The following is a 24,977-nucleotide window of genomic DNA, read 5'->3' on the forward strand; positions in this document are numbered from 1 at the left end:
ATTATACCTCCGAAGAACTATACTTATTATTGTTGTGTTCCGATTTGAATTAAGTGAGCCAGTATAACAGGCAGAGCTGAAACAACATCTTACCCCAATGTTGGTAGCACATTGGTTTTTTTTAGTTTTACGAATCCTGATAGAAGGCGGAGACGAACAGGCCCATTTGCCTATTTTAAATGAAATAAGAAGTGAACAAAAAATTAATTAAAGATAATGAAAAAATACAGCATACTCAGTAGTTAAGTTGAGCAAACGTGTGGCGACTACCTTTGATGCAACTGCAAGTTCACAACGAGATTGTATTCCTTGACTTCGCAATGTGACCGCTTGTAACATTGTCAGGCGATAAAATATTTTTAAAGAACTTTATCGTCTTTTGTTATCGATATAAGTTTTAATTTAGTTCGACACGTATACTTGCTCTGAGCGTTTAATTGTATTTAAAAGTGTTTGTACAAATGTCGATGCGTTCGTTTCGTTAACACTTCTGCGCGTGCGCATCTTGATATAAAGGTGACCTAGAAGTTAATAAATGGTCGCGATATATAAGAAACTATTGTATTGTCAGTCAATGCACTCTGTGGAGTGCAAATCATCTATATATATAAAACCGAAATACCACTCGCTGATTAATCACAAAATCTCAGAAACCCTAACACCTACAAACTTGATATTTGTCAGGCAGATTCTTTGTATGGCGTAGACATCCATTAATGACGGATTTTGCGAAACTCCACCTCTAAGGCGGTAAAACGGGGATTGGAAGTTTTATACATTTTGCGCGGATAAAGCCACAGGTCAACAAGTTGTTTTATAATTTCCTTAAATTCAATGTATAATTAACTATTGGCTAAAATTTCGACACGTGTGTGTCCAATCCGTAGTAGATGGGATAGTTAAAGGGATAGCTCCAAACCTTTTCTCTAAGAAGGGACGAGGTCTTACCCCACAAGTGGGACATCTATTTGATATCTTACGGGTTTGCTATTTATATTTAATGTTTACTACTACTTAAAATGACTTGGCAAAAGTCGTAAAGTTTTTTTAATGCCATACTTTCCTCATTTTAGTGAAATTTCTATTTTTATGAACGTTTTAATTCAACCGCATTTAAAAAATGTAAATGAAGCTACATCACTCAAAGTTACGACAATTTCTCACGAGAATCACCTTTACGACCTAAGTATTAAGAATTAAAATTATTATTATTATTCGTTACCAGAACAGATTAATGTGGGAACATGACGTAGACCGTGACGGTGTAAGTTGTTATTTTAACAGTTGGCATTCGCACGTAGGCTTCGCTGGCCGAGTCTAACGTTTACATTATAAAAGTGGCAGTTTCATTCATAAATATAACTTATGACCTTGTAATAAGGCTATTAATTGTGTATCATAATGAATGTGACTAGTCTATAGAAGCTAAATTAAAGTTGTAAGTTGAAAATTTTATATTAAACGAATTTTATGTCTTATGTAGTTACGATAAGAGTGTTCGGTGATTTTAAAAATGGTAAATGTGATTTAGTTCAATGTGAAAGTTTGAAATTTCTAAGAAAGCTTAGTTTTTTTATATGCTTTATTTCTTAAGGCGTAAGAGTTATTTTTGCATTGACGTCTGCTGTTGTCTTGCAGGTAAGATTTGTAATGTAATGAATGATAATGCCTGGTATGTTTCATTTGGAAATTTAATAATTCCTTATTAATATTAATTTGAATTTGTGATAACGGTAAAGAATTATATTTCTATTAAAATTATTCATCACATACGTGTTATACGTAGTGTAAACATTCGTAACATATATACATATGTATATAAGTACTTTATATATGTAGAGTAAAATTAAAGCAATTGACCTGTTCGATAATTTTTATTAAATATCTCGTAGTGAGTTTGTATATTATGACCTTAAATTATTAGAATTTGATAATAATTAATCTCCTTTCATCACAAGAAAATAAAAAAAATGCATGAAATAGTTTCAACACAAAAACAGCAGTCTTATATCGATTCAAATTAAATTATTATAATTCAATGCAAAGGTTAATTAATATGCAGAATTACAATCGTTTATACTTTATAGAAGTTTCACCATACGGATACGGTCCAGTCTAGACAGACAGACGACAGTTCCTTTAATACATGTAGCAAGAAATATATCTATACATATAATAAAATTGGAAAGTCTGTTTGTAATATTAAAATAACCGCTTTTTACTCAAAACATATGTATGTATACACGGTACATATACTAAATATTTTTTTTTTCAATTATTGTCTGTCTGTTTGTTTCGGCTAATATCTGGAACGGGTAGACCGATTTTGACAGGACTTTCACTGGCAGATAGCTGATGTAGAAAGGAGTAACTTAGGTTGCAACAATAGCTTTTTTTATCAAATTCAAACGCGCACGAAGTCGCGGGCATAGCTAGTTATAAATATTATAACTAGCACTGTCCTGTGGCACCCGCATTACAGTACAATTATATACATATGTTAGGTGCATACAACATTATAGATCTGTTCAGTCAAGAAGGCGCTCGCTCGTAATTATTTAATCTAGCTAATTTGTATTTTATAATCAGTTATCTCACGCACACTAAAACATTGAAAGCACGCGTGTCACCGTTACTAATGCACGCTATTTTAGTGTGGAGGGGCGCGCCTTCGTGAGTGAATTGATCTATACCGCGTTGACGTTATGTTAAATAGTAATCTATAAAATTAAAAGCTCTTATTTAATCTATGTACTTAAGCGGATACAATTTATTACCTACATTAGATCGTACAGTGACTACCACCAGGGGTGACTTCAAAATATCAATAAATGCCATATTAAGAAATTAGAAACTGCCTCGATCTACTGCGCTGTGTCATTCGTCGCTGTGATCTCTAAGCGCTCTTGTAAGCACTACTCAACAGCATAAAACTTTTCTTAATAGACAAGATGTTTAATAGATGATGAATTGATGGATATCTGTATGGATTATAATAACCATTTTTGTATCCGTTCCCTCAATCATTGCTGTCCCATCGAACTATGAGTATTTGAGGGGGGCAATAGAAAGTTCCTATGTGTTTGCGCTAACAAATTTCCACAATAACAATATGACTTGCGTTCGTGACAAGTCTTTTAAATATATTGAAATCAAACCTGTTATTACAGATATGTTTTAAGTCTATCATAAAAGTCTTATGCATGCTTCACTGTACATAACAATAGTAAGAGAATCATATAAAATGTTCTCTTATCGTTGAAAGAATATGCCATCCTGACAATAAAACGCTAATTGGACGTGTAATTGCAAAATTAATACTTATAACAATGTTTACATAAATTGCTCGTTAATTTTACAATTTGCATACTTCGCGTTAGAGCATCATCGTTATTTAAGTCTTTAGGTCTCTAGGTTCATTGGTCGCCTTGTACTTATAATTTTTATCTATCCTGGTGATATTATCATCTATTCAATGACTTGCTGGTCCTCAAACATCGACTTATTCTTGGCCTTTTATAGATTCCGTTACGGTAACTTTAAGGCACTGAAATCTCTGTATTACCTATCATGATCAGTTCTATCATCATATTCATCTGACTGAATGAGTTGACTTAATCTTGGCCACTAATATTTAAAAACCATTTATATAAGGTTTAATTATCTACTTCTGGTTCTTGTTTGGATCCGATTTCAACTTATACGACCTTCTTCGTGCGAAGTCTATCCTTGCTTTACATCGATTCCCTAAACGAGAAACGATTTCGAATGCTTATCTCATTGAAATGATCGAATCTATTTTTGTAAATCTATTTTCGTCTTATTTTAGTTATCTGATCTATTGATCTACTTATTATAATATAATTTAGCGCACGTGTCGATCATCTCCAGTGATTACTATCGTCGCTTTTTCTCGTTTATCGAAATCAAAATATTCTCCAAAATAGCGCCCAAAAGCACTATCGATTCGTAGAATTAAATGTAAATCGCCGGCTTACAACGAAGGTTCCACCGAGAAGTGCAATTAGGAAATCTCTTAGAGTCGGTATTTTTTTTAACGTTTTATTGCTAACATACAAAGCACTTACATAAGATAAGATTTCTTTATTGACTAAATGTAATCCACTGGATTATTGATACAAATTGGTATGTATTGTTCGAATTATCTTCCCTTATCGCTCGTATCAAAAGGTCCTTCACATGACGATATCGTTCCGTATTACATAGATAAAGAACGGGTGCACTCCCGCGTATTAAAATAAAGGAATACTTATTCTATAATTAAAGTAATAGAGTTCAAAATTCTATTTACATTGAGATTATTTACAAAATGTTAAATACATTCTTGTGATAAGTATGAAAAACTTTTCATTATTGTCTTGAAGTACTTTGGTGATTATAGGGGGGGGGGGGTCGGAGGGGCGGAGAGTTATTGTTTCATGTCGTCCTTTAGATCTTCGTGGTTGACCATTGGTAGTACACTACTTTGTAAGTTGTACTCTTATGAACAATACTTTGTAGTTTGACTATGTTTATTTAAATCCTGATTTAATTTATTTATATATTCTATTTTTATTATTTGTTTTATGTGTCCGTTTTATTCCAAGAATAGTAATTTATTTATAGTAGAATATAATATTAATTTATTTAACGACCTCCGTGGTCGAGTAGTGTGTATACCGTTGTTCATGGATATGCCACTCCGAGGTCTCCGAGGTTCGATTCTCGGCCGAGTCTATGTAGAAAAAGTTCATTAGTTTTCTGTTGTCTTGGGTCTGGGTGTTTGTGGTACCGTCGTTACTTCTGATTTTCCATAACACAAGTGCTTTAGCTACTTACATTGGGATCCGAGTAATGTATGTGACGTTGTCCAATATTTATTATTATTTATTTGCTTCATCTTGCAATTCTAAAAATATTTTATCGTTTTTTTTATTTAGAAGGAATTTTAATGATCTAATGAACTCAGCTATAATTCTCTGATCATAGAAGTGGTCTTCCATTTCAGCCTACTTGAATATAGTATATTTCAATTTTCATTATAAATATTAGCACTGCCTGGACTCAACGTATTACTTATATCCCTTTTTTATCACCAACCGAGCGTAAAGCTTATTGTTTGGAGGGACAACGTTGATGATAACAATCTCTCACAATTAATTTTCCAAATGTTTAATAATATAGACATATATGATGATATTCCATACATACTTTTATTTCCTAATTTACCCCTTTGATATCCCTAATCCTTCTTTAGAGCCCATTTACGTTTCACGTGACATTCCTGTTCAAAATTTCATTATATTTACCACCGGTATGAGCTGTGCGTTATATGTCAATAATTTTAAAATTGTATTACGTACATGCAAAGCACCTTTTGTACCTTGTTTAAGTACATTGGTCGTATTGTAGTAATACAAAACGTTGAAGTTTTTCGGCAAAGATATTAGTTAGATTACTGAGAGTTATCTACCCAGGAGAGTTTACGCAAACGTCAACCTTCAGTTCCACTTTGGTATCTACTTAGCTAATAAAGGTTGTTTACGAATTGTTTACCCTCGAAGTAGGCACACTACTCAAAGGACTGTGTGGGTTTGGTTCTATCCCGTTGCGTGCTTCACGGCAGCACGCATTAGTTACGTGCTAATCTGATAATGTCACAGATAAGGTAACAAATTAATCAACGCCCATTCCGTTTTAACACCTTCGTTAGTTAGTACGCGACTTCATCGCGAGACGGACGTGTCCGCACTAGTGCTAATAAATATTTTTCTTCAGAACAGTGTGAAGCATTGTTTTTAGAATGTAATATTATTTTTATAACCTGTTTAGTTTTTAAAACCCTATCAGTAGAAGTTTATAGCTCGCAATTCTAGTGCTCACGATTTTTTTTTATCACCTAAAATGTTAGGAACTTCACGTTCGTTTTTATGACTAGGTTTTATCTGTGTTAATTTTAAAGTCCAAATAAAACTATAAATTTCAGCCAGGCTGGCTTAACGGTGTTGCATTTTAAGCCGTTGCATTGATATTAATAAAATCATTTAAATATTAATTGGTAGTTATTATATATTTCCAACATAATGTTTTATTTGAGTAAATCGCTGCAGTATTACTAACAACAAAAGTCTTGTTTATTTTTCTTAGCAATATATATGTAGCAAAATTTTGTATGTATAAAAATAGCTTGGATAGATACGATGAATTAGGAATTATAGACGAAATAAAATGCCGTGATTTAGTTTTATTTAAATTTTTTATTACGTATAATCAAATTCGGTCCAGTCGTAAAACCGCTTCCGCTGGCTGGATGCATCTAAGCGTTAGGTTTATATCTAGATTTTGGCTGTTACACTCTATTGATAGTGGTTTTAAATATATATATTTTTTTATTGATAGATTAACATCGCGTCGATTATTTTGAATTGAGTGCGGTTTTCCTTCGTGTAGTCCGTTGTATCTGAAACGATGCCTACGTTAACAGTGGAGAAATTAGTGACGAGATTACAGTGGATTGTGAGTATAAAGATGACTTTTTCATTTGTTTTATATCCGTCCCGGCTCCACACGGGGACCATTATTACATGCAACTTTTATATTGAAGAATTGAAGAACGAAAACCGATTTAGAAAGTCAAAATTCTCGACTTTTCTATACTTTACATACAAATAATACTAGCTACCCATCCCGGGTTCATTCACACGGGTACAATTAGGGTCTATATACACTGAAGAAAAAAACATAAAAATAAAAAAATCCTGTTTTTTCCGACTAGTGAAATTGAAATCCTCGACTTTTCTCCACTTTAATGAGCATGTATAACCTTCCTCTTGAATCTCTCTGTTTATTGATGAGTCCGCATTAAAATCCGTTGCGTAGTTGTGTGTGAAAGATCTAAGCGTACAGACGGCGCGGCTTTGTTTTATACTATGTAGAGTTTGTAAATTATTTATACCATAGTAATACAATAACCCGAAGAGTTTGTTTGTTTGTACGCGCTAATCTTAGGATTAGGATTCCGATTTTGTAAAATCTTCCCGCTATTCCTAGTTTATTTAGGAATTAGGAGAGGTTATTATTATTACAAGCCGAGATGGCCCAGTGGTTAGAACGCGTGTATCTTAACCGATGATTTCGGGTTCAGACCCAGGCAGGCACCACTGAATTTTCATGTGCTTAATTTGTGTTTATAATTCATCTCGTGCTCGGCGGTGAAGGAAAACATCGTGAGGAAACCTGCATGTGTCTAATTTCAACGAAATTCAGCCACATGTGTATTCCGCCAACCCGCATTGGAGCAGCGTGGTGGAATATGCTCCAAACCTTCTCCTCAAAGGGAGAGGAGGCCTTTAGCCCAGCAGTGGCAAATTTACAGGCTGCTAATGCTAAAAAAAATAAAATATTATTACGCTACGCCCCATGGGAGCGGAGCATCAGCAGGTGAAAGCGTGCCGAGCAGCTTATATGTAATAAAACAGTTTCTGATTTCCGTTAATGAAAGATAATGTGTTCTGAAATTGTTTCGATTGAAGACATTCTACTAGATATTTATTTGAAAGAAATTCCAGAAGATAATATTAGGAGAAAAATATATATTAAAATCGCTGGTATTCAGCGTTGTTTAAACAAAAACATAATTAAATTGCATTTATTGTTCATTATTAAGTTTCATACTTATGTTACCTAAGGGAAATTTTGAGTTTAGCAAATCAAACGAACGGTGAGCTAGAACTAACCAGCAAGCAACGAGCCCAGCATTTACGTTTACCATTATGCAGAGGAAGCCGTACATGTCTCTGAAATCAAATTCCTAAAAGTATTTTTGCAACTCCACATGAGAAATAAACGAACAAGCGAATAATTATGAAATATAATTACATAAAAGTTTAATGTTTTCCTGTTTTCAAGCTGTGCGCTGTCTGTCATGTTTTGGCGGGACAGGAAAATGTTATTAATGCGTTTTAATAAGATATTATTGAGTAGGTACTTGAAGGGTTTACGATAAACATCAACAGATACAAAATATAACATATGAAATTTTCTATGTCAATTAACTTGGTTGTGGTATATGGCACGTGTATGGTAATTCTACTTATAGCAGTAGCTATATGTTGCCGATTCTATTTCTCAAGAAAACAAACCTCATTTAAATCGTAATTGGGGACAAATTCTACTAATTCAACGGTTCGATTACGTACTTGAATCTGTTACCGTCTAACTTCGAACGAACTGCAACTGGATCGTTGTGTTAGTTGAATAAGAAAATGGTTTAACGGCAACGATCACGTTTCGATTCGAAAGTGACAACTTGTTAGTAGAATTATTGGTGCCCTATTCTATAAAAAGAAACTCGAAACTCACCGCAGAACATGAAGGTGAAATGTTATGTACTTAAACCTTGTCTGAAACGCGTTGCATTTTTTAGTATAAGCTTTATATATATTGATTTAGTGGTAGTAGTCATTTATGTATGCGTATAAATAAGCTTAATATACGTATTAATGAAAACTCGCTCCATCGAAATATATAAATCAATCAGTAATTATATACAGTGTAATTATCGATAATAAATAACGTTGAGAAACGTTAATTACAAGTAGTTTTATAACGAAATACTTTTAGGTGCGCTCTGCGGATGTTACATAATATCTATATAAAGTAACGTTCAATTGTTTTCTATGAACTACATATGGATTGAGTATGTAAGAGTGATGAGCCTGAGCGTAGAAGGGGAAGAGTACGACCTCAAAAGATACGAATGGAGTGTGTGAGGAGTGATGCGAGGGAGATGGATGTGATGACAAGGACGAATTGAAGAGGAGAATGGCAGGAAAAGATATGTATTATAAACGAGAGTATTATTTGATTGATTGATTAAATTAACGTTTTCTATGAGACGAGGTTTTTTTTTTATGGCATCGGTAGGCGGATGTTCAAATGGTTCTCCATCATCATCATCATCATCGTCATCCTCCTGCCCTTATCCCAATTTTATTCTCTTCTTCTTCCATACTTCTCTGTCTGACGTCATCTCACAAGTAACTTTCTTTCCAGCCATATCGTCTTTCACACAATCCATCCAACGTTTCTTCGGTCGTCCTCTTCCTCTATTTCCATCCATGCCCATGCTCAAGACCTTTCTCACAACATGGTCCTCATTCCGCATAACATGTCTCTACCATGACAGCCGGTTTCCACGTTACTTCTCGATTACTGGTGCCACTAATAAGTGGTTCCCCACTGCCCATAGATATTCGCGCAGTGTGGAATATTATTTATTTCTTAAATAATATTCAATCACACAAATCCCTACTACCAAGTAAATGGTGGTGGTTTATAAATCTTTGATCTTGGAGATATGAAAATTTCTATATTTTAGATGTTGAAAAACAGTAACTACTGAGCTTCTTGCCGGTTATTCTCGCTTGAATCTACATTCCGAACCGGTGGTAGATCACTTAATATAGTTTGTTAAATGACGATTTTGATTTATAATAAAAAATCCCATCATGTAAATGGCGAAATAAGTCATAATATTTTATACCACCATTTCGGAGTCACCTTCAGCTACATTAACATTATACATAATCTAAATAATGTAATCAATTTAAAGGTTCATTAATTAGACAAAGATGTAAAATACGTACATATGAATTTAATCTCTACGAATACATTCATAATAAACATAAAACATAAACAGCCTGTAAATTTTCCACTGCTGGGCCAAGGCCTCCTCTCCCTTTGAGGAGAAGGTATGGAGCATATTCCACCACGCTGCTCCAATGCGGTTTGGTGGAATACACATGTGGCAGAATTTCGTTGAAATTAGGCACATGCAGGTTTCCTCACGATTTTTTCCTTCACCGCCGAGCACGAGATGAATTATAAACACAAATTAAGCACATGAAAATTCAGTGGTGCTTGCATGGGTTTGAACCCGAAAAATCATCGGTTAAGATGCACGCGTTCTAACCATTGGGCCATCTCGGCGCGTATACATTCGTCGAAATCAAAAATGAATACGAGGCGTGATATCCCGTAATTAACCTTCCGACATACTGGAATCGAATCCGGATCTATATGGACCTTCATCTCGTTGCATTGACGAGATAAATTGTTCAAATATAAACATCCTCGTTTCGGGCAACACTGAATCATTTTTACAGCTTATGCGATAATTTATTTTGATATTCTCTGTTGTATGCGTGATTCGCAGCGACGATACAATTTTAATTGTTTTTTTTTAAAACTACAAACAAAGTTTGATCTCATTTAAATTTAAAAAAAAATGAGATAAAAATTAGTTGTTATTTTTTTTTTTTAATATTATATAATGTCTTTGAAAAAGAAGTATCCTGTTCAATGACGTAATCGTGACTTCTAGTGTGATAATTTTGCTATCCGTTCAGCCATTTCGGTGTGATGGTGTGAGTTTTTTATAAAGACTAAATTAAATTTTATTTTGGATATCCAAGACGGCTCAGTGGTACCAAGCACTGTAATGACCGGTATCATAAATGTATAGACATACATATATATTTTATCAATGCCCCTTTTCAGAGAAATAGATGATACTAGTTAGGAATGGGGACGACGATATCCTAAACAGCCATACAAAACTATTCAACCTTTTTCATTCGAATATAATCGATTGATTTGAACGAATAAACATTTTAAACAATGTGAAGCTAAATTGCGTCAATAGATATTGTTGGGTACGAAACATTGCCATATGTAGAACAATGCGTGTCCTTAGCCCCATAGTGGTCATTCAAGTGATCAACTGGATGGTAGCCAGAACACGCGACCCTGCGCCGTGTGACGTCATACGAACCGTATAAGTTAGAAGCTAAAAACGAAAAAAAATTACATCCTTTATTGATTGTTATTAATCGTTTTATTAATTTGTATGAGCTTTTATTTATTTCGACTGGTGTGTGTGTAGTGTGAAATTTTGTACTCATTTTCCTGGTGTTGTTACAAATATTAACTATATTCTGTACCCAAATACCCAATCAATTTATTAATAATTAAATAAGGAAGGAAGATAGGCTTAAACGCCAAATTTGTGATTTTGGGGAATGAGATTTAAAATTCAGTTAGTTAAGCTTGTAAGGACAGGTAGCCACGTGAAATCGAAATTCTACGTTAAAGACTACATGACCACTTACCATGAGGTGGCCCATTTGCTGGTCCGCCAAATTATACCATAAAATAAAAAATAAAATGAAATAATTGGTTACCTTCTTTTTCTTTTTGTCTTAAACTGTTAATATATTATAGATAACAAATAGTTATTTAGGTCTAATATTAATAAAACAATGTTTGTACATACTTCCACTGTAATAAACTATTGCGTACATTTATAATTCAATTGAATTCTTAGCTTAATGTGTTTTACTTGTGCTAACATGAAACAGATTAATTCGCCAATGTCACGTAGGTTGAACAAGGCAGGAGGGATTGATCATCGGTAGGTTTGAGATGACAGAGAGCTAATTACACATTATACATTCTGAAATTTATTGTACATCTGGTTAAACATTTTATTAATTTGTGTGCAATAAATATTTACACATTCTTTACTTAAATAAATTAAGCGTTTGTCCTTCTGTTTGAAAAAAAATATAAAACTTTATGATCTCGACTTAAATCCTCCACGCATAGAATATTTGAAATGATTCGAAAATCGTCCAATATTTTTTCAAATAAGTATTTTTTTAAGCTAATATTAAAAATCAAATACCAATACATATATGTACTGTCTTTTATCCTCAGTAAATAGTTATCGTAAATATTGAATTTGATTTGGCATTGGCTGTTAATAAACTATCATTGCTCCGTACGTCTCCAGCCAGGACGTTACGATTCAAAAGGAGGTCGGACGATCGTTTTGAAGTATTTGTAAATATAGGATCGCCCTTGACCATATTCTAATAGGCTGTGATTTGCGAAGTATTTATCGTTTCTGATATTAAATGTTACATATCAAGGTTACTTGTGTATGTTTAAATTAGATCAGAGAAATATATATTTGTTTTTGTTATGTTTTTTTATAAATATTATTGCATTGATTTGGACTGGGTCGAGAGCGGTTGGAATGTTTGGATTTTAGCCGATGATAGCAAGTTCAAATCCAAGCAGGCACTGCTTAGTTATCATGTACTTTATTCTGTTTAATATCTTGTTTACGATATTCTTGAACACAGGTTTCAAATGAAATTCTAGCACATTTTAGCCTCTAACCTGGAGCACAGGATCGGTGCTATAAAGTCAGCTTCTTAATAGATTAAGAAGCCATTGTTTGGCAGTGGGACGTTAACTGATTATTACGCCATTAACTTTTTCAAATCATGATGTGACCCCTCTATCGCCTAATCAACCAGTGCGGTTTTGCCGAGCAGGTTTGTTACACTTTTGCGCAAACACTCAATCGAGAAATGTCAACGATGTACGACAATGTAACATAAGTCATTATTCATATAGTACTCTCTTTACAAAGTACCAATGATGACACATTGATCAACTTTTTCCGCGTCTCCCCGCCATTTGGCACACTGCGCCGAGCGCCGCGACCGGAAACGGGGCTGTTTGGACTGTGATTGTTGTAATGGTTTGCGCGTTATGTTTGCAATGGTGACTACTGTTTTAGCTCGTTCAGTACACAGAACGATACGCGTTTAAACGTACGTTTTTTTTTTTAGTTTAGAACAAGTGACACATTCAATTTTGATTTGAGTGCAGTTGTCGTATCTTCGTAATTTCTGTAACTGTGAGATAATATTTTATCTGTAATTATATGTGCTGGGTCGTAAAATGGTTGTTTGGTATATAACTGATTCGAAGCCTGAGGTAATTAATATAATTAATAATGACACTTTGGGCCGATTTTTTTAATCGCTTTCTTTATTATAATCAAAATAATAAAATGTATATTTTGACTATTTCTATAGAAATACTTACATTTAACAGTATACTGTTAAAATGTGAAACTAGTTCGTGAGTTAATTGGTAATTGAAAAGGTTATATAAAATATATATATTTTTTATTTCTTATCTGTATTAGAATAGAAATGACATACGCCTTTTTATATAAGTCTGTATTTAAATTTGGAATGCGCGTAACTATTGACGGTAAATCTTTGGGAATATGTTTTTTTTTTAATTTATAGGTACAAAGAAATCCACTAATAAGGCCCAAAAGTATTATTTACATTAAAAATACAAATTCTACATAATAATATATCATTTTGTAATCTAGACTCTTCATAAAATATATATTCAGATTCAGAGTCAGATTTTTAACATTACATTTTTGTCAATAAAATATAATATATATGGTAGCGGGTTCTTTTATTCCATAAATAACTTTATCAATTCAAGGCTAATATAAAGTATCAATGTATTGTTAATATTTTTATCGTTTTATACGTATTTACAACAATAAATTGATTAATAAAAATTAATGCCAGTGCAGTCAAAGGCGCAAGTGAAATCATGTGGTTGGCATAAGTTGGCAATGAGGACAAATACTGCTTACAATAATAATGTTTTTGTGAATATTCGATCAGAGGATCTTTAAACGATATCCTGAAAAACCTTTCAATTTTTTTTCCTGCTTAAAGATAAAAATCAATACTTAGTGTTTGGTATTCTAACACTACAATACCCAGTTAATGTATATTTTGTTCAGGTTCTTCCGAAGCTCTATCTGCCCATCAGTGTTCTCATCACAAACATAAATGCCATTCTTATTAGAGATAAGAGTGTAAAATGTCGAGACGTTAAATAAAAAAGGCGCCATGTTTTAACTATGTTAAATATTGATTTTTATTTTCGATAAGATGTTGAGTCGAAATTAAAAATAAAGAAGATTAACAAACTTACATGCAAAATACTTAATCAATGTAGTACTTAATTCAGGTAATTATTTTTGTCTATAATTTTGAATTGTATTAACTAAATAGTTGTTAAACATTTTGAAAATGCATTTTAAAATTATGGAAATAAACTCGAATGCCTATGTTTGTCCCATATCTGGGCTAAAGCGTCCTTTCCTTTTTGATAAGAATGTTGGGATCTCCACCACCATGCTCTAAAGCGGGTTGAATACATGATCCGCCACGTGCGAGTTTCCTCACGATGTTTTCCTTCACCGCTGACAAAACACATATTAAGCACATGCAAATTTTGTGGTGCATGGCTGGGTTTCAACTCATAGACATCGGATAAGATTCACGTCTTCTAACCATCACGGAACTTAAATATATTTTATTATTTAACACTGCATGTTTATAATCAAACGTAATTAAAAATGACTAAACAATTTAACTGATAACGTGTAAGAAATATTACTAGTTTCTGCACTCGGCTTCGCCTGCGAAGAGGCGGGGGGGGGGGTTAAGGTTGTTAGCAATGTCTACGTATGATGTCCTTTTCTGCGTCTCTGACAACTTGTATGCAAAATTAAATGATCATAGGTCGAGTAGTTAAGACGTATAAAAGTAGCCTATGTCCTTGCGGTTCAAACTTACTTCATTTCAAATGTCATCAAATTCGTTTCTGTTCTTTGACCGTGATAGAGTAACGGACAGATTTGGTTTCGTATTTATAATATTAGTATATATTTTGGAATTTGAAATGATGAATTCGTAAATCACTGATGTCTAAATAAATCGTCTTAGTGACCTAAATGTGAGTGCTTGTTTAATATTGAACAAATAAACGCGTCTTAATATTCAGGTCGTGAGCGTAACCCGGTCTCCTTTAATAGTGTCGGAAAGCATTTCGCGTATTTATTTCAAATCAAATCAATTTGTAAAGTAAATAATATAACAATATACATACAAATATAATCGTATAAGTACTTCTTTGAGCCGAGATGGCAAAGTGGTTAGAACGCGTGCATCTTAACCGATGATTTCGGGTTCAAACCCAGGCAGGCACCACTGAATTTTCATGTGCTTAATTTGTGTTTATAATTCATCTCGTGCTCGGCGGTGAAGGAAAACATCGTGAGGAAACCTGCATGTGTCTAATTTCAACGAAATTCTGCCACATGTGTATTCCACCAACCCGCTCCATACCTTCTCCTCAAAGGGAGAGGAGGCCTTAGCCCAGCAGTGGGAAATTTACAGGCTGTTTATGTTATGTTATGTTATATAAGTACTTCTTTTAAGGATAAGGTTCGGAATCCGCTTGGTGTCAGGTCTTTGTACAAGCCCACCTGGAAAGGTATTTATCAGATATTCTACAAGCAGCAATACATAGTATTGTTGTGTTTCGTTTCGAAGAGGGAGTGAGCCAGTGTAATTACTGGCACAAGGGACATAACATCTGACCATTCCTTACATCGCCAATGAGCCACCAACCTTGAGAACTAAGATGTCATGTCCCTTGTGTCGCTTACCCTTGAAACCGGAACACGACAATACCCAGGTCCTGCTGTTTGGCGTATTGTAGAATATGTGATGAGTGGTACCTAACCTACCTAGGCGGGCTAGCACAAAAATGACATCTTCATACAAACAAACAAATTTGTTTTATTAATATTATAGATTCAAACTGTACCTATACAGTTGATGTCTTACGCGTCGCGGCAGAGAAAGCGCCGAAAGCGCTTTACAGCTTGCTTAATAACTCCACTGGCTTTAAATACTACTTAAACATTATCAATATAAAATATATTTATCATCGAACATACATTTTACATTCACATTAAACGCATATCATTATGAACATTTAAAAAATACGCTTCAATTCAATTGATAATTTAAGGTTAAAAGACACGATAACTTTTGAATGACAATTAAAAAAAGGAAAGTAAAAATAGAAAATTTGTTTAGATTTCTTATCATACATGGAACGTTCTAGACATGACCTCCGTTGCCCTTCAATTTCTTTCTCACGGTATACGAAATCCGATCCTCTTTATACACATATCAATGTGGTCTTCTCGGAAAGAATTGTCGGCACTTCTTGACCGTCTCAAAGGTACGGTATCTGCCCTACTCGTTACGCGTATACGCGATCCTTTCAAAATATATGTAATGGATTTTTATATTTCTTTTATATATTTAGGGTTTTCCATATATAAGATTAAGGCAGAGTGACTTATGTTAGGTGAATATTAATAAATGTAATCATTGAAATTGATACACATCGGTTCGTTAATAAAATATTTATTTATATATAAAATAAAATAAATAAAAAAAAAATTATTGACATGAAAAGTTAACATAGTCACAAAACATCCAGTGGTCCCGCACTAGGCAAGTCTGTCTTGTACCAATATAATGTTTATAGCGCTCCGTCTCCCTCTCTCTCTCTGATGTTTTAAATTTAAATTTAATTATATTATAATTAATTAAAATTAAATAATAAATTAGTTTTCGAGCAAAAACTTCGACAGCGAACAATTGTTAGGTTTTCGTGATTATTATTTAATCTGTACAGACTAAACAACCGATTTGAGCCTCTAAAACTAAACACCCGGTAAACTATATTTAGTTATGCATGTACGTACATTATTTTATATTACCAAAATTTTAGCAACAAATGTGAACACACTGTATAGCGATTGGTACATTAACGTGTATCTCGTATCATATTTCAATAATTAATTAGTTTTTGTTTGATCTCGTATAAAGTGGAATATTACGTCTAAGCTAATATTAAATATGTTTGTTATAGAGTGAACAGTCGTCCCCGTTCAGACGTTGGACGACAGGCAGCGGTGCCGGCAGCTCCTACCGCCATCACGACCATCGCATCTACAGCAAGGTATGCTTACCTATCTATGCCCTACCTAAGCACTACCTAAGCATAACTGTGCACGTAAATATATACAATATATACACCTGTGCAAATTTAGCACCTCGCCTGAGGAATTGCGAAATGATAATCACCTTATTCGATAGGTCTCCGTTAGTTCCGTTAAGGTCCAATAATTATTTTGTTAAGTCGCCTCTTGTTTTTGTTTTTGTAATATTACTACGCCACATTAGCAGCATTCGGAAAATTAAAAAAAAATCGTATGAATTCAATAAAATAAAAAATAATTTTGAGACATAATAAAAATGATATTGGCCAAACAGCTATAATTAATATTTGTTACGGTTTGAAGGGTGAGTGAGTTAGTGTACCTACAGGGACAAGGCAATTTAGCCCCTGAAGTTGGTGGTGCATTGGTGTAACGTAAGAAATAGTTAAATTTCCTTACAGCGTCTGTATCTATGGGCGGCGGTGATCACTTACCATCAGGTGACCGATTAGCCCGTCTTTCAATCTATTATATAAAAAACAGTGGTCTAAATAAAACTCCATTGAGTTAATCCGAATGTTAAGAAATTATACTTCATGTGTGGCTGTGCTCACCCGTCCGAATAACCTTCTTCTATTCCGGATGTCGGATTGCCTTCATAACGGAGTAAAAAAAGGAAATGAATAGAGAGTGCACCTGTATTGTCGCACTTGTGCACAGTAGCATCCTCAGCGCTGTTGGCTAATCTTCGTCGAGATTGAACGCCGTCACCGAAATAGGTCAAGGGGACTTTGTCATCAGCCTAGTATAGATAAAAATGGAATACAATAATTAAATTGAAATATCTGTATAAATATGATTACAGTTGACAAACATTGTTAGCATATAATAGCTGAGTGTGTGCTCAAATATAGTGTTTACAAACTGTGATTAGTGCTCTGTTTGTTTCGAAAAATTAAAAATATCTTAATGTACAGTCGACGTATTTTAATTTTAAACCCATAAGTGTGGATGACTAACCTTATTTATTTGTGCTATCTAACCATTTATTGGCGTTCAAGTAATTATATATGAAGACCTTTTAATTTACAGCATAAATATTTACAAAACGTACATTAAAATGAGCTATATATATATCCGATAAGTAAGGCTCAATTTTTCAGAACATCAAACAAACTAAGAAAACTAAGATAAAATTCCCTGGTTTTGGTATCCCTGTCATGATTTCTGATTTGTATTTTTTTATGGCACGGTTAGACTGACATGCAAATTAGCCACCTGATGATGAGTGATCAGCACTGACTGTAGACGCTGGTTCTGTAAAAAAATTAGCATTCCCTACATCGCGCGCCACCAACCTTAGGAACTGAGATGTTATGTGCCTTGTGTCTATAGTTACACGTCCCCTTTGAACCGGAACACTGCTAAGTATTGCTGCTTGACGGAAGAATTTATGAAGAGTGAATGGGCTTACCTAGACAGGCTTGCACAAAACCTTATCGCCAAGTGTATAAGTATTCCATGTTATATGTCAGGATCATGGGATATGTATTGTCAGCAGCAAATGAGCGAAGGTTCAGCGTCGGTGCCAGCCAATAACAACACGAGCTGCGGCGGCGTGGCGAGATGGTCGCTCGGCCTCGAGCAACTGCTGGCCGACCCGCCCGGCGCGGCCGCGTTCGCGCACTTCCTCTCCAAAGAGTTCGCCGCTGAAAACATTAGGTAACTAATTCTTATATTATAAAGAATGTTGTCTTGAAATGAGAAAATTAAGGGACAATTGCTGGAAACTCCTTAAAAATGTTATTTTAATGTTAAGGGACGTATCGTTTAGCATAATACGAGTTACTATGTACTACGGGTAGCGATGTCCTTGCTCTGAATCGCGCTGCGATCTCGAGATAAGAATCTTAACACCGTATATTTACATGGAATATGTTTAACTGAATGAATTGAATGTTTGGTGTACTCGTAAGCACTAAATGTTACGTATATGATGAAATTCTGCCACAAATATGGTCATCTGTATCACCACTGCTTCAACGTGGTTGACTCAGATCCTCCTTCTCCTTGATAGAAAAAGGCTCAGTTGTTAGATATTTATGAGTTGTTACCAAGTTTTCAATAAACGTTTGCGTGAATTTATTGTAAATATATAAACTTCTTGCAGATTCTGGTGGTCATGTGAGCAGTACAGATGCTGCGAGGAAGACGAGAAACGAAGTAATCTCGCTGCAGAGATTTGGCAGAGGCACCTCGCTGAGGGAGCCTCGGAGCCCGTAAACGTAGACGCTGCAGCCAGACGAGCGGCAGCGCTCAGGCTGCACCAGCAGCCGCCCCCACAGGACCTATTCGCACAGGTATATTTCCGTACCAAAGTCAATATTTGAACCTGGTCTTTTATTTGGCAGATTGACTTCCGTGGATTACTACTAAAATAAATTCGGTTATAAATAATTATGAATTGTTTAAATGCTTATATTAATGTTGAATTTATTATCCATTTCACGCACATAAGTTTCTTTCACCTTTCCTTCAACATGAAATGGGTAATCCAAGTTCTCACAATGTTTTCGTAAACAAAAATTAATGTTCAATTTTGTAAAATATAAAGTGTATATAATAACGGAGGCCGATGTGTCCGCAGGCCCAGAAGCAGATCTTCAACGTGATGAAGTTCGACAGCTACCCGCGCTTCCTGCGCTCGGGCGTGCACGCAGAGTGCGCACGCGCAGACCTGCGCGGCTTGCCGCCGCCGTACGCGGCGACAGACGCATCTAAGGTGTGACTAGATTACATTGTCTGCTCATTCAACAGTATATTACAATATACTTGGCATAATATTACAAAATTTTGCATACACATTGCACAGAAAGGGACTGAAGGTACAAAATTTTTAACACTGAAAACTTGCTAATTACAAAATTACTAAGGAAAAGAAAGCTCAATGGAGAGAGCTGCCAGAGGAGAATACATTTTATTGGCATAGAAGTACCTGCGGAATATCGAATTTTCCTTTGTAATTTTAACAGCTCATAATTATCGTAATGGGAATTTTTGACTTCAGTACCCGTTGAGTCAATTTTATTAAGTTAATGCAATAATGAATCGTGTCACGATTGTGCCGACAATGCCTAAACGAACTCGCTCTGAAATCGTATTGTGTGCGTTTAATAATATTTTGTACTATAATTAGTATAGGATTAAAGTTAGTGAAATAGATAATATAATTTCGCGATTTAAGTGTGTAAGAAGGGGGGGGGGGGGTTCGAATACGAAAGCGCTCCGATAGTAACGCCGACGCGCTCTGCTTGCAGCTCAAGAAGTCGTCGTCGAACGCGTCGGAGCGGCGGCGCAGCGGCTCGCTGCTGCCGTGGAAGGCGCGCGCCTCCTCGCGCGAGCGCAGCGCCTCCAGCGCCGACCGCGAGCCCGTCGCGCCCGCCGCGCCCTCCGCGCCCCTCGCCACCGACGTCAGTACACCACTCTTGACTATGAATTGAAAATAGGTAACCTCCTAAAGACGAAAGAGAGCAGTATTAACTCTCTCATCGCCACCGACCTTGGGAACTAAGATGTTATGTCTTTTGTACCTGTAGTTACACTGGCTCTCTCACCTTTCAAATCGGAACACAATAATACCCAGTATTGTTATTACGTGAACGTGTACATAAGTACATTATCTGTACTCCAAAATCGAAATTCCATATTCATACAAACTGCTGTTTTATTCGTAACGACTCGCTCCTCGTATCTTATTAATCTGTTGAGCTTGACAAATATTACACTAATGGACTCTTATGATATCCACGAGTTGAGTTCCGGGTTCACATTCTACTTACGTATTTTTTAAACTCGACTCCAATCGATACCACGTGATCGAAATGAAGTTTAATTCATAATATTAATTAAAAAAAAACTAATCCATTTCCCTGTCTCGTTTGTCGCATATGATTATTAAATATTGTGTCTATTGTTAAAGAAATACCGATAAAATACGTTACATTTAATTTTAATATTATTTAATGATAAATTTAAATTAATATTATGAACGATACAAAATTATTTATAGACTGTAAGAACTGTTAGGAATGTAACATTTATTAAAAAAATAGCAAAATTGTCTATGTCTAAATCCCATTGTCTTTGATTAGAATCTATTATATTTGACAATTGACAGTATGCTAGAAGGCGATGTCAGAGTGTCACTTTGTCGGAGGACTCTGTACTCGTAGTAAAAATTAAAAAAAGTATATCGTGTAATTAGTTAAGGAGACAATAACATAACAATGATAATAATACAAAAACCTCCATAAACAAAGTATATTTTGTTTTGGTGACCTGATTGTGTCAATAATGAAGCTCGCAACAAATAATGATACAATACATCTCCGATATTATTTACAAACACGACTCTAAACACAAGTAATAAGATGTGACAAGTCATCGTGATCAAACACGTTTATTGTTCTAAGCTAGCACGTTGTTTGTTATACCGCAATATTGTGAAATGCGAAGCAAAGTTTGCGCATCGCTGTTTGAATGGAAAACCTCTATAACTGAAACAAATGTTTGCGGAGGCGGAGAGCGATATAACTTAACTATTATTGGTTGGTATTGAGTTCATGCTTGATATTTAACGTTACATTATGTTAATTTCAATACTGTTTTTGATGGTTATCTAAACTGTAAGTTTCGAGTGTAAACCATTAATCGACTTCGGTTGACATTGTTAACATTGAATGATAATTGCAATAAAATAAAATGATCCACAATATGTTATATATACTGTTAACCAAAGGTTAGCGCGATTTAGTTTTTTTATTTCGTTCAAAATTGTAATATAAAATAGATATCATTTTTACTAGCTTAACAAGTAGTTTATTCGTTTAGTGTATTTCTTATTCTTACGTATGTGTGCGTGTTTACAGTGTACATGTAAATTGTAATTATATGTAATGTAATAGTATTGCAATTATTAGTTATTCCCTAGACTTATTTTCAATTATTAACTCGGATATAAAATATTTGTAATGATTTAAGTGCGATACAAATATAGTTAATTTGAAAAGCGTATTCAATGCAATAAAATTTGCGAACTAAACGCGTCCTCGATGTGTACTCGTAACGTTAACACGATCGTCGTGAATCGGTTTTCCATTTGCACGTTATCGTTTATCAACTTTATCATAATGCAGCGCACTAAATAAACTCGAGTCTATTTTAAGCGCTGTAAAGCCGCTGAGAAAACATTGCGATTACATTTCAAGTTTACTCTGATGATTTCAGTCCGATGTTTAGTTTTATTTCCGTCCCAGTAATACTTTAATATCGCCACCGTGTCGCTCAGATAACGAAATTATTTATTGTTTTATAAAAAGACACGGACACGCCTCTCCGACGTTATTTAATCCTCACTAATAAAATGTTATATTTTATATTACTATCTCGCGAACGAAGGCAGGAGCATGCACGAATTATTAATGAATTATCACAACCTATCGAATAGGCCGCAGCGAGCTAAAGTTCCGCGTCCCCTCGGCAGGTGGTGAAGTCGAGCCAGACGGGCGACGGGCAGTGCTCGCTGTGCCGCGTCGTGCTGCCCGACGGCGCCACGTCCGTGGTGGGCGTGGACGACGCCGTGACCGTGCGGCGCCTCGTGGACCGCCTGCTGGCGCGCCGCAACCTGCCGTGCGGCGCCTACGACGTGCTGCTGCGCGAGGGCACCGTGGACGGCGCCGCGCCCTCGTCCGCGCTGGGCGGGCGAGAGGCGCGCGTGGAGCGGCGCGTCGTGCTGCGCGTGGCGCTGGGCGCGCGCGCCGTGGCCGTGCGCTGCCGGCCCGCGCGCCGTCTGCGCCACGTGCTGCGCCCCGTGCTGCAGCGCTACGCCGCGCCGCCGCACGCGCCGCGCGCCGCGCTGCTGGCCGGCGCGCCGCTGCACCCCGACACGCCCGTGCACGAGCTGGACGGCGCGCGCATCCGCATCGTGGAGCTGTCGCCCGCCGCGCCCGAGCTGGCGCTGGCGCTGGACGCGCCCGACGACGACGCCGATTCGCTAAGCGACGTGGCACTGCGCCTGCACGACGACGACGACGCGGCGGGCGGGCGCGGCTCCGTGTGCAGCGCCTCCAGCGCCGGCGAGGGCCGCGTGCGCGCCGCGCTGCGGGCCGGCGCCGCGCTGCACCACCACCCGCCCGGTGCGTTGCCTGTCCCGTAAACACATATTAAAAGAATAGAATATTTGTTTTAAGAATAAAATATATAATCAGTCTGCTTATGCTCGTATCGTATTATACGTATCCGTAGTTTAAATATTTATATACGTATTTATATCTTCAATATAATTTATTTATACAGATTTTCTAGAGAATCTCCGCGAAACTCAAAGACAGAGGCTCCAGCCGCGAACTCCGCCGCCCCTGCCACCCAAGCCCGCGCAGCGCACCGCGCCCACCGTCGTCTGAACACGAGCCCACGCGTGGCACCACCTGTCGCCATCGGACACGTTACACCGTGGGAAACGGACCTACGAGCCTCGCAAGTGGCCATCTTACTACAGTCGATCTAAAAGAGGCCAAAAGAAATTGTACTTTATAAGAAATACATAAGTATCAATATCGCAGGAAGCCACTCGAACCGCCCGCCACAAATGAAGACGCTAAAAACGAAGCGGGCTCCACGTCGATACCCAAACGTCATACTTCCAAACGTGTTACAGAAAAATACACTTTATAATCTCAAGCCTTAACGTCACTTGTAACGAGGTATCTGCGAATAACTGAAAGAGTAATTTCAGTAAGACAAAGAAATTATCTGTAAAATATTTAATTTTAAGTATGTTAAATGACAAATTATTTTGATTGTATAGTGTACACTAGCTGTACTATAAAATATATGAGAATTATCTAAATGAGCTGTTACATAAACAGACATATTTAAAAATAAATCTCTATGGTTGTATTATCTATGACCTTGAATGCACTCGAAAACAAAATTGTGTAAATAAAAATTAATTTAAGTTTATATTTTAGTTTTAAAGATATATACAGTCTTCCTAACAAATTTATATGTATTTTTAATAAAAACAAATATTTTATCTACAAACAGTGTAAAACTAAAATCTGTTACGATAATCTCATATTGTAATAAAAGAAGTACCTCAAGTAATATATTAACTGTTCAAATCTCTATTGTAAACATTTCAAGTTATTGGAACATCGCACTAAAATTATCCATACTAGGATAGCTTGGACATTCGTCTATTTTATGGACATTTGTTGCACGAAATACGACTAATTTTTGTGCATTTTTTTCTAATGTTATGAGTGTCAGGTACTTAAGCAGTGATAGATCGTCGAATATCATGTGGGCGCTGCCTGCTCGATGAAGCTATGAAAGGCCATACCATGGTTCACTTCAGTATAAAATATTTATAATAAATACTGAAATAAACTAGATTAATAGAGAAATTAGAAAAATAGTACACAAATGCACCCTTCTCATTCCAACAGTAACGACCTCCTTTTTTTGGGAGGATCGCGGTTCTTGTTCCAGTACGTGCAACTGTATAGACCACACTGGTTTCATTTTCGCCTAGTGCTCTAAATGTCCATCTAGCAGGATACTGGCATAATATTATGCACAATTGCATATGTAACATGAAATAATAAACTAATATACCAAATAGACCTATGTAAATCATATCAAAAATCCGTACCTTAGAACTATTCTCTAACAAATAGATTTTAACGCATTTGTTATAATTATATTAATAATGGACCATCTACTTTAATTGTATAAAGTTAACAATGTAAATTTGTAAATATTATGTAAATATGTGAACGATCTTTTATTTAAATTCAAGGTATTCTCAAATAAGTATTTGCTTAATGTATTTTTATAGATGATTTATTGTGGGAGGATCTTTGTATGTTATCGGTGTAGTCTAGCTCCACTAGGCTTAGAGGCAACTTTAGTGATTTGTATATTATAAAAAGATGATTATTTGTAACGTTTGATTTTGAATTTAAATTAATTTATTGTAATATAAAGTGTGACAACATTGAAGCTCAGATTTATTGATTATATATAAATAAACTTTTATATGAATATTTTTTTTTAATACCTTTTCTTTAGATTATTAATTTACATCATTCTCTTTAAATATTTTTACACATATACTAATACTCTGTTCAAATTTGCACTTAAATAATAACCG

The 24,977-nt window shown here is 35.7% G+C and overlaps 1 protein-coding gene across 3 annotated transcripts in view; it reads left to right on the plus strand.

Moving 5' to 3' along the window:
* LOC113403823 (regulator of G-protein signaling loco) overlaps window positions 1–24,868 on the plus strand; it is a 91,890-nt gene extending 67,022 nt beyond the window's left edge. The window contains exons 4-10 of one of the 3 annotated variants that reach the window (XM_026644438.2): window positions 16,693–16,782; window positions 18,321–18,484; window positions 18,933–19,122; window positions 19,410–19,544; window positions 20,080–20,232; window positions 22,305–22,956; window positions 23,117–24,868. In XM_026644438.2, coding sequence (XP_026500223.2) covers window positions 16,693–16,782; window positions 18,321–18,484; window positions 18,933–19,122; window positions 19,410–19,544; window positions 20,080–20,232; window positions 22,305–22,956; window positions 23,117–23,223 — 1,491 coding nt within the window. In that variant the 3' untranslated portion in view covers window positions 23,224–24,868. The remainder of the gene's footprint in view (window positions 1–16,692; window positions 16,783–18,320; window positions 18,485–18,932; window positions 19,123–19,409; window positions 19,545–20,079; window positions 20,233–22,304; window positions 22,957–23,116) is intronic. The other 2 variants (XM_026644440.2, XM_026644439.2) reach the window with 2 other exon arrangements.
* Window positions 24,869–24,977: the final 109 nt, after the last annotated feature.

The sequence above is a fragment of the Vanessa tameamea genome, chromosome 20 (assembly GCF_037043105.1).
Source record: "Vanessa tameamea isolate UH-Manoa-2023 chromosome 20, ilVanTame1 primary haplotype, whole genome shotgun sequence".
Classification (NCBI taxonomy): Eukaryota; Metazoa; Arthropoda; class Insecta; order Lepidoptera; family Nymphalidae; genus Vanessa; species Vanessa tameamea.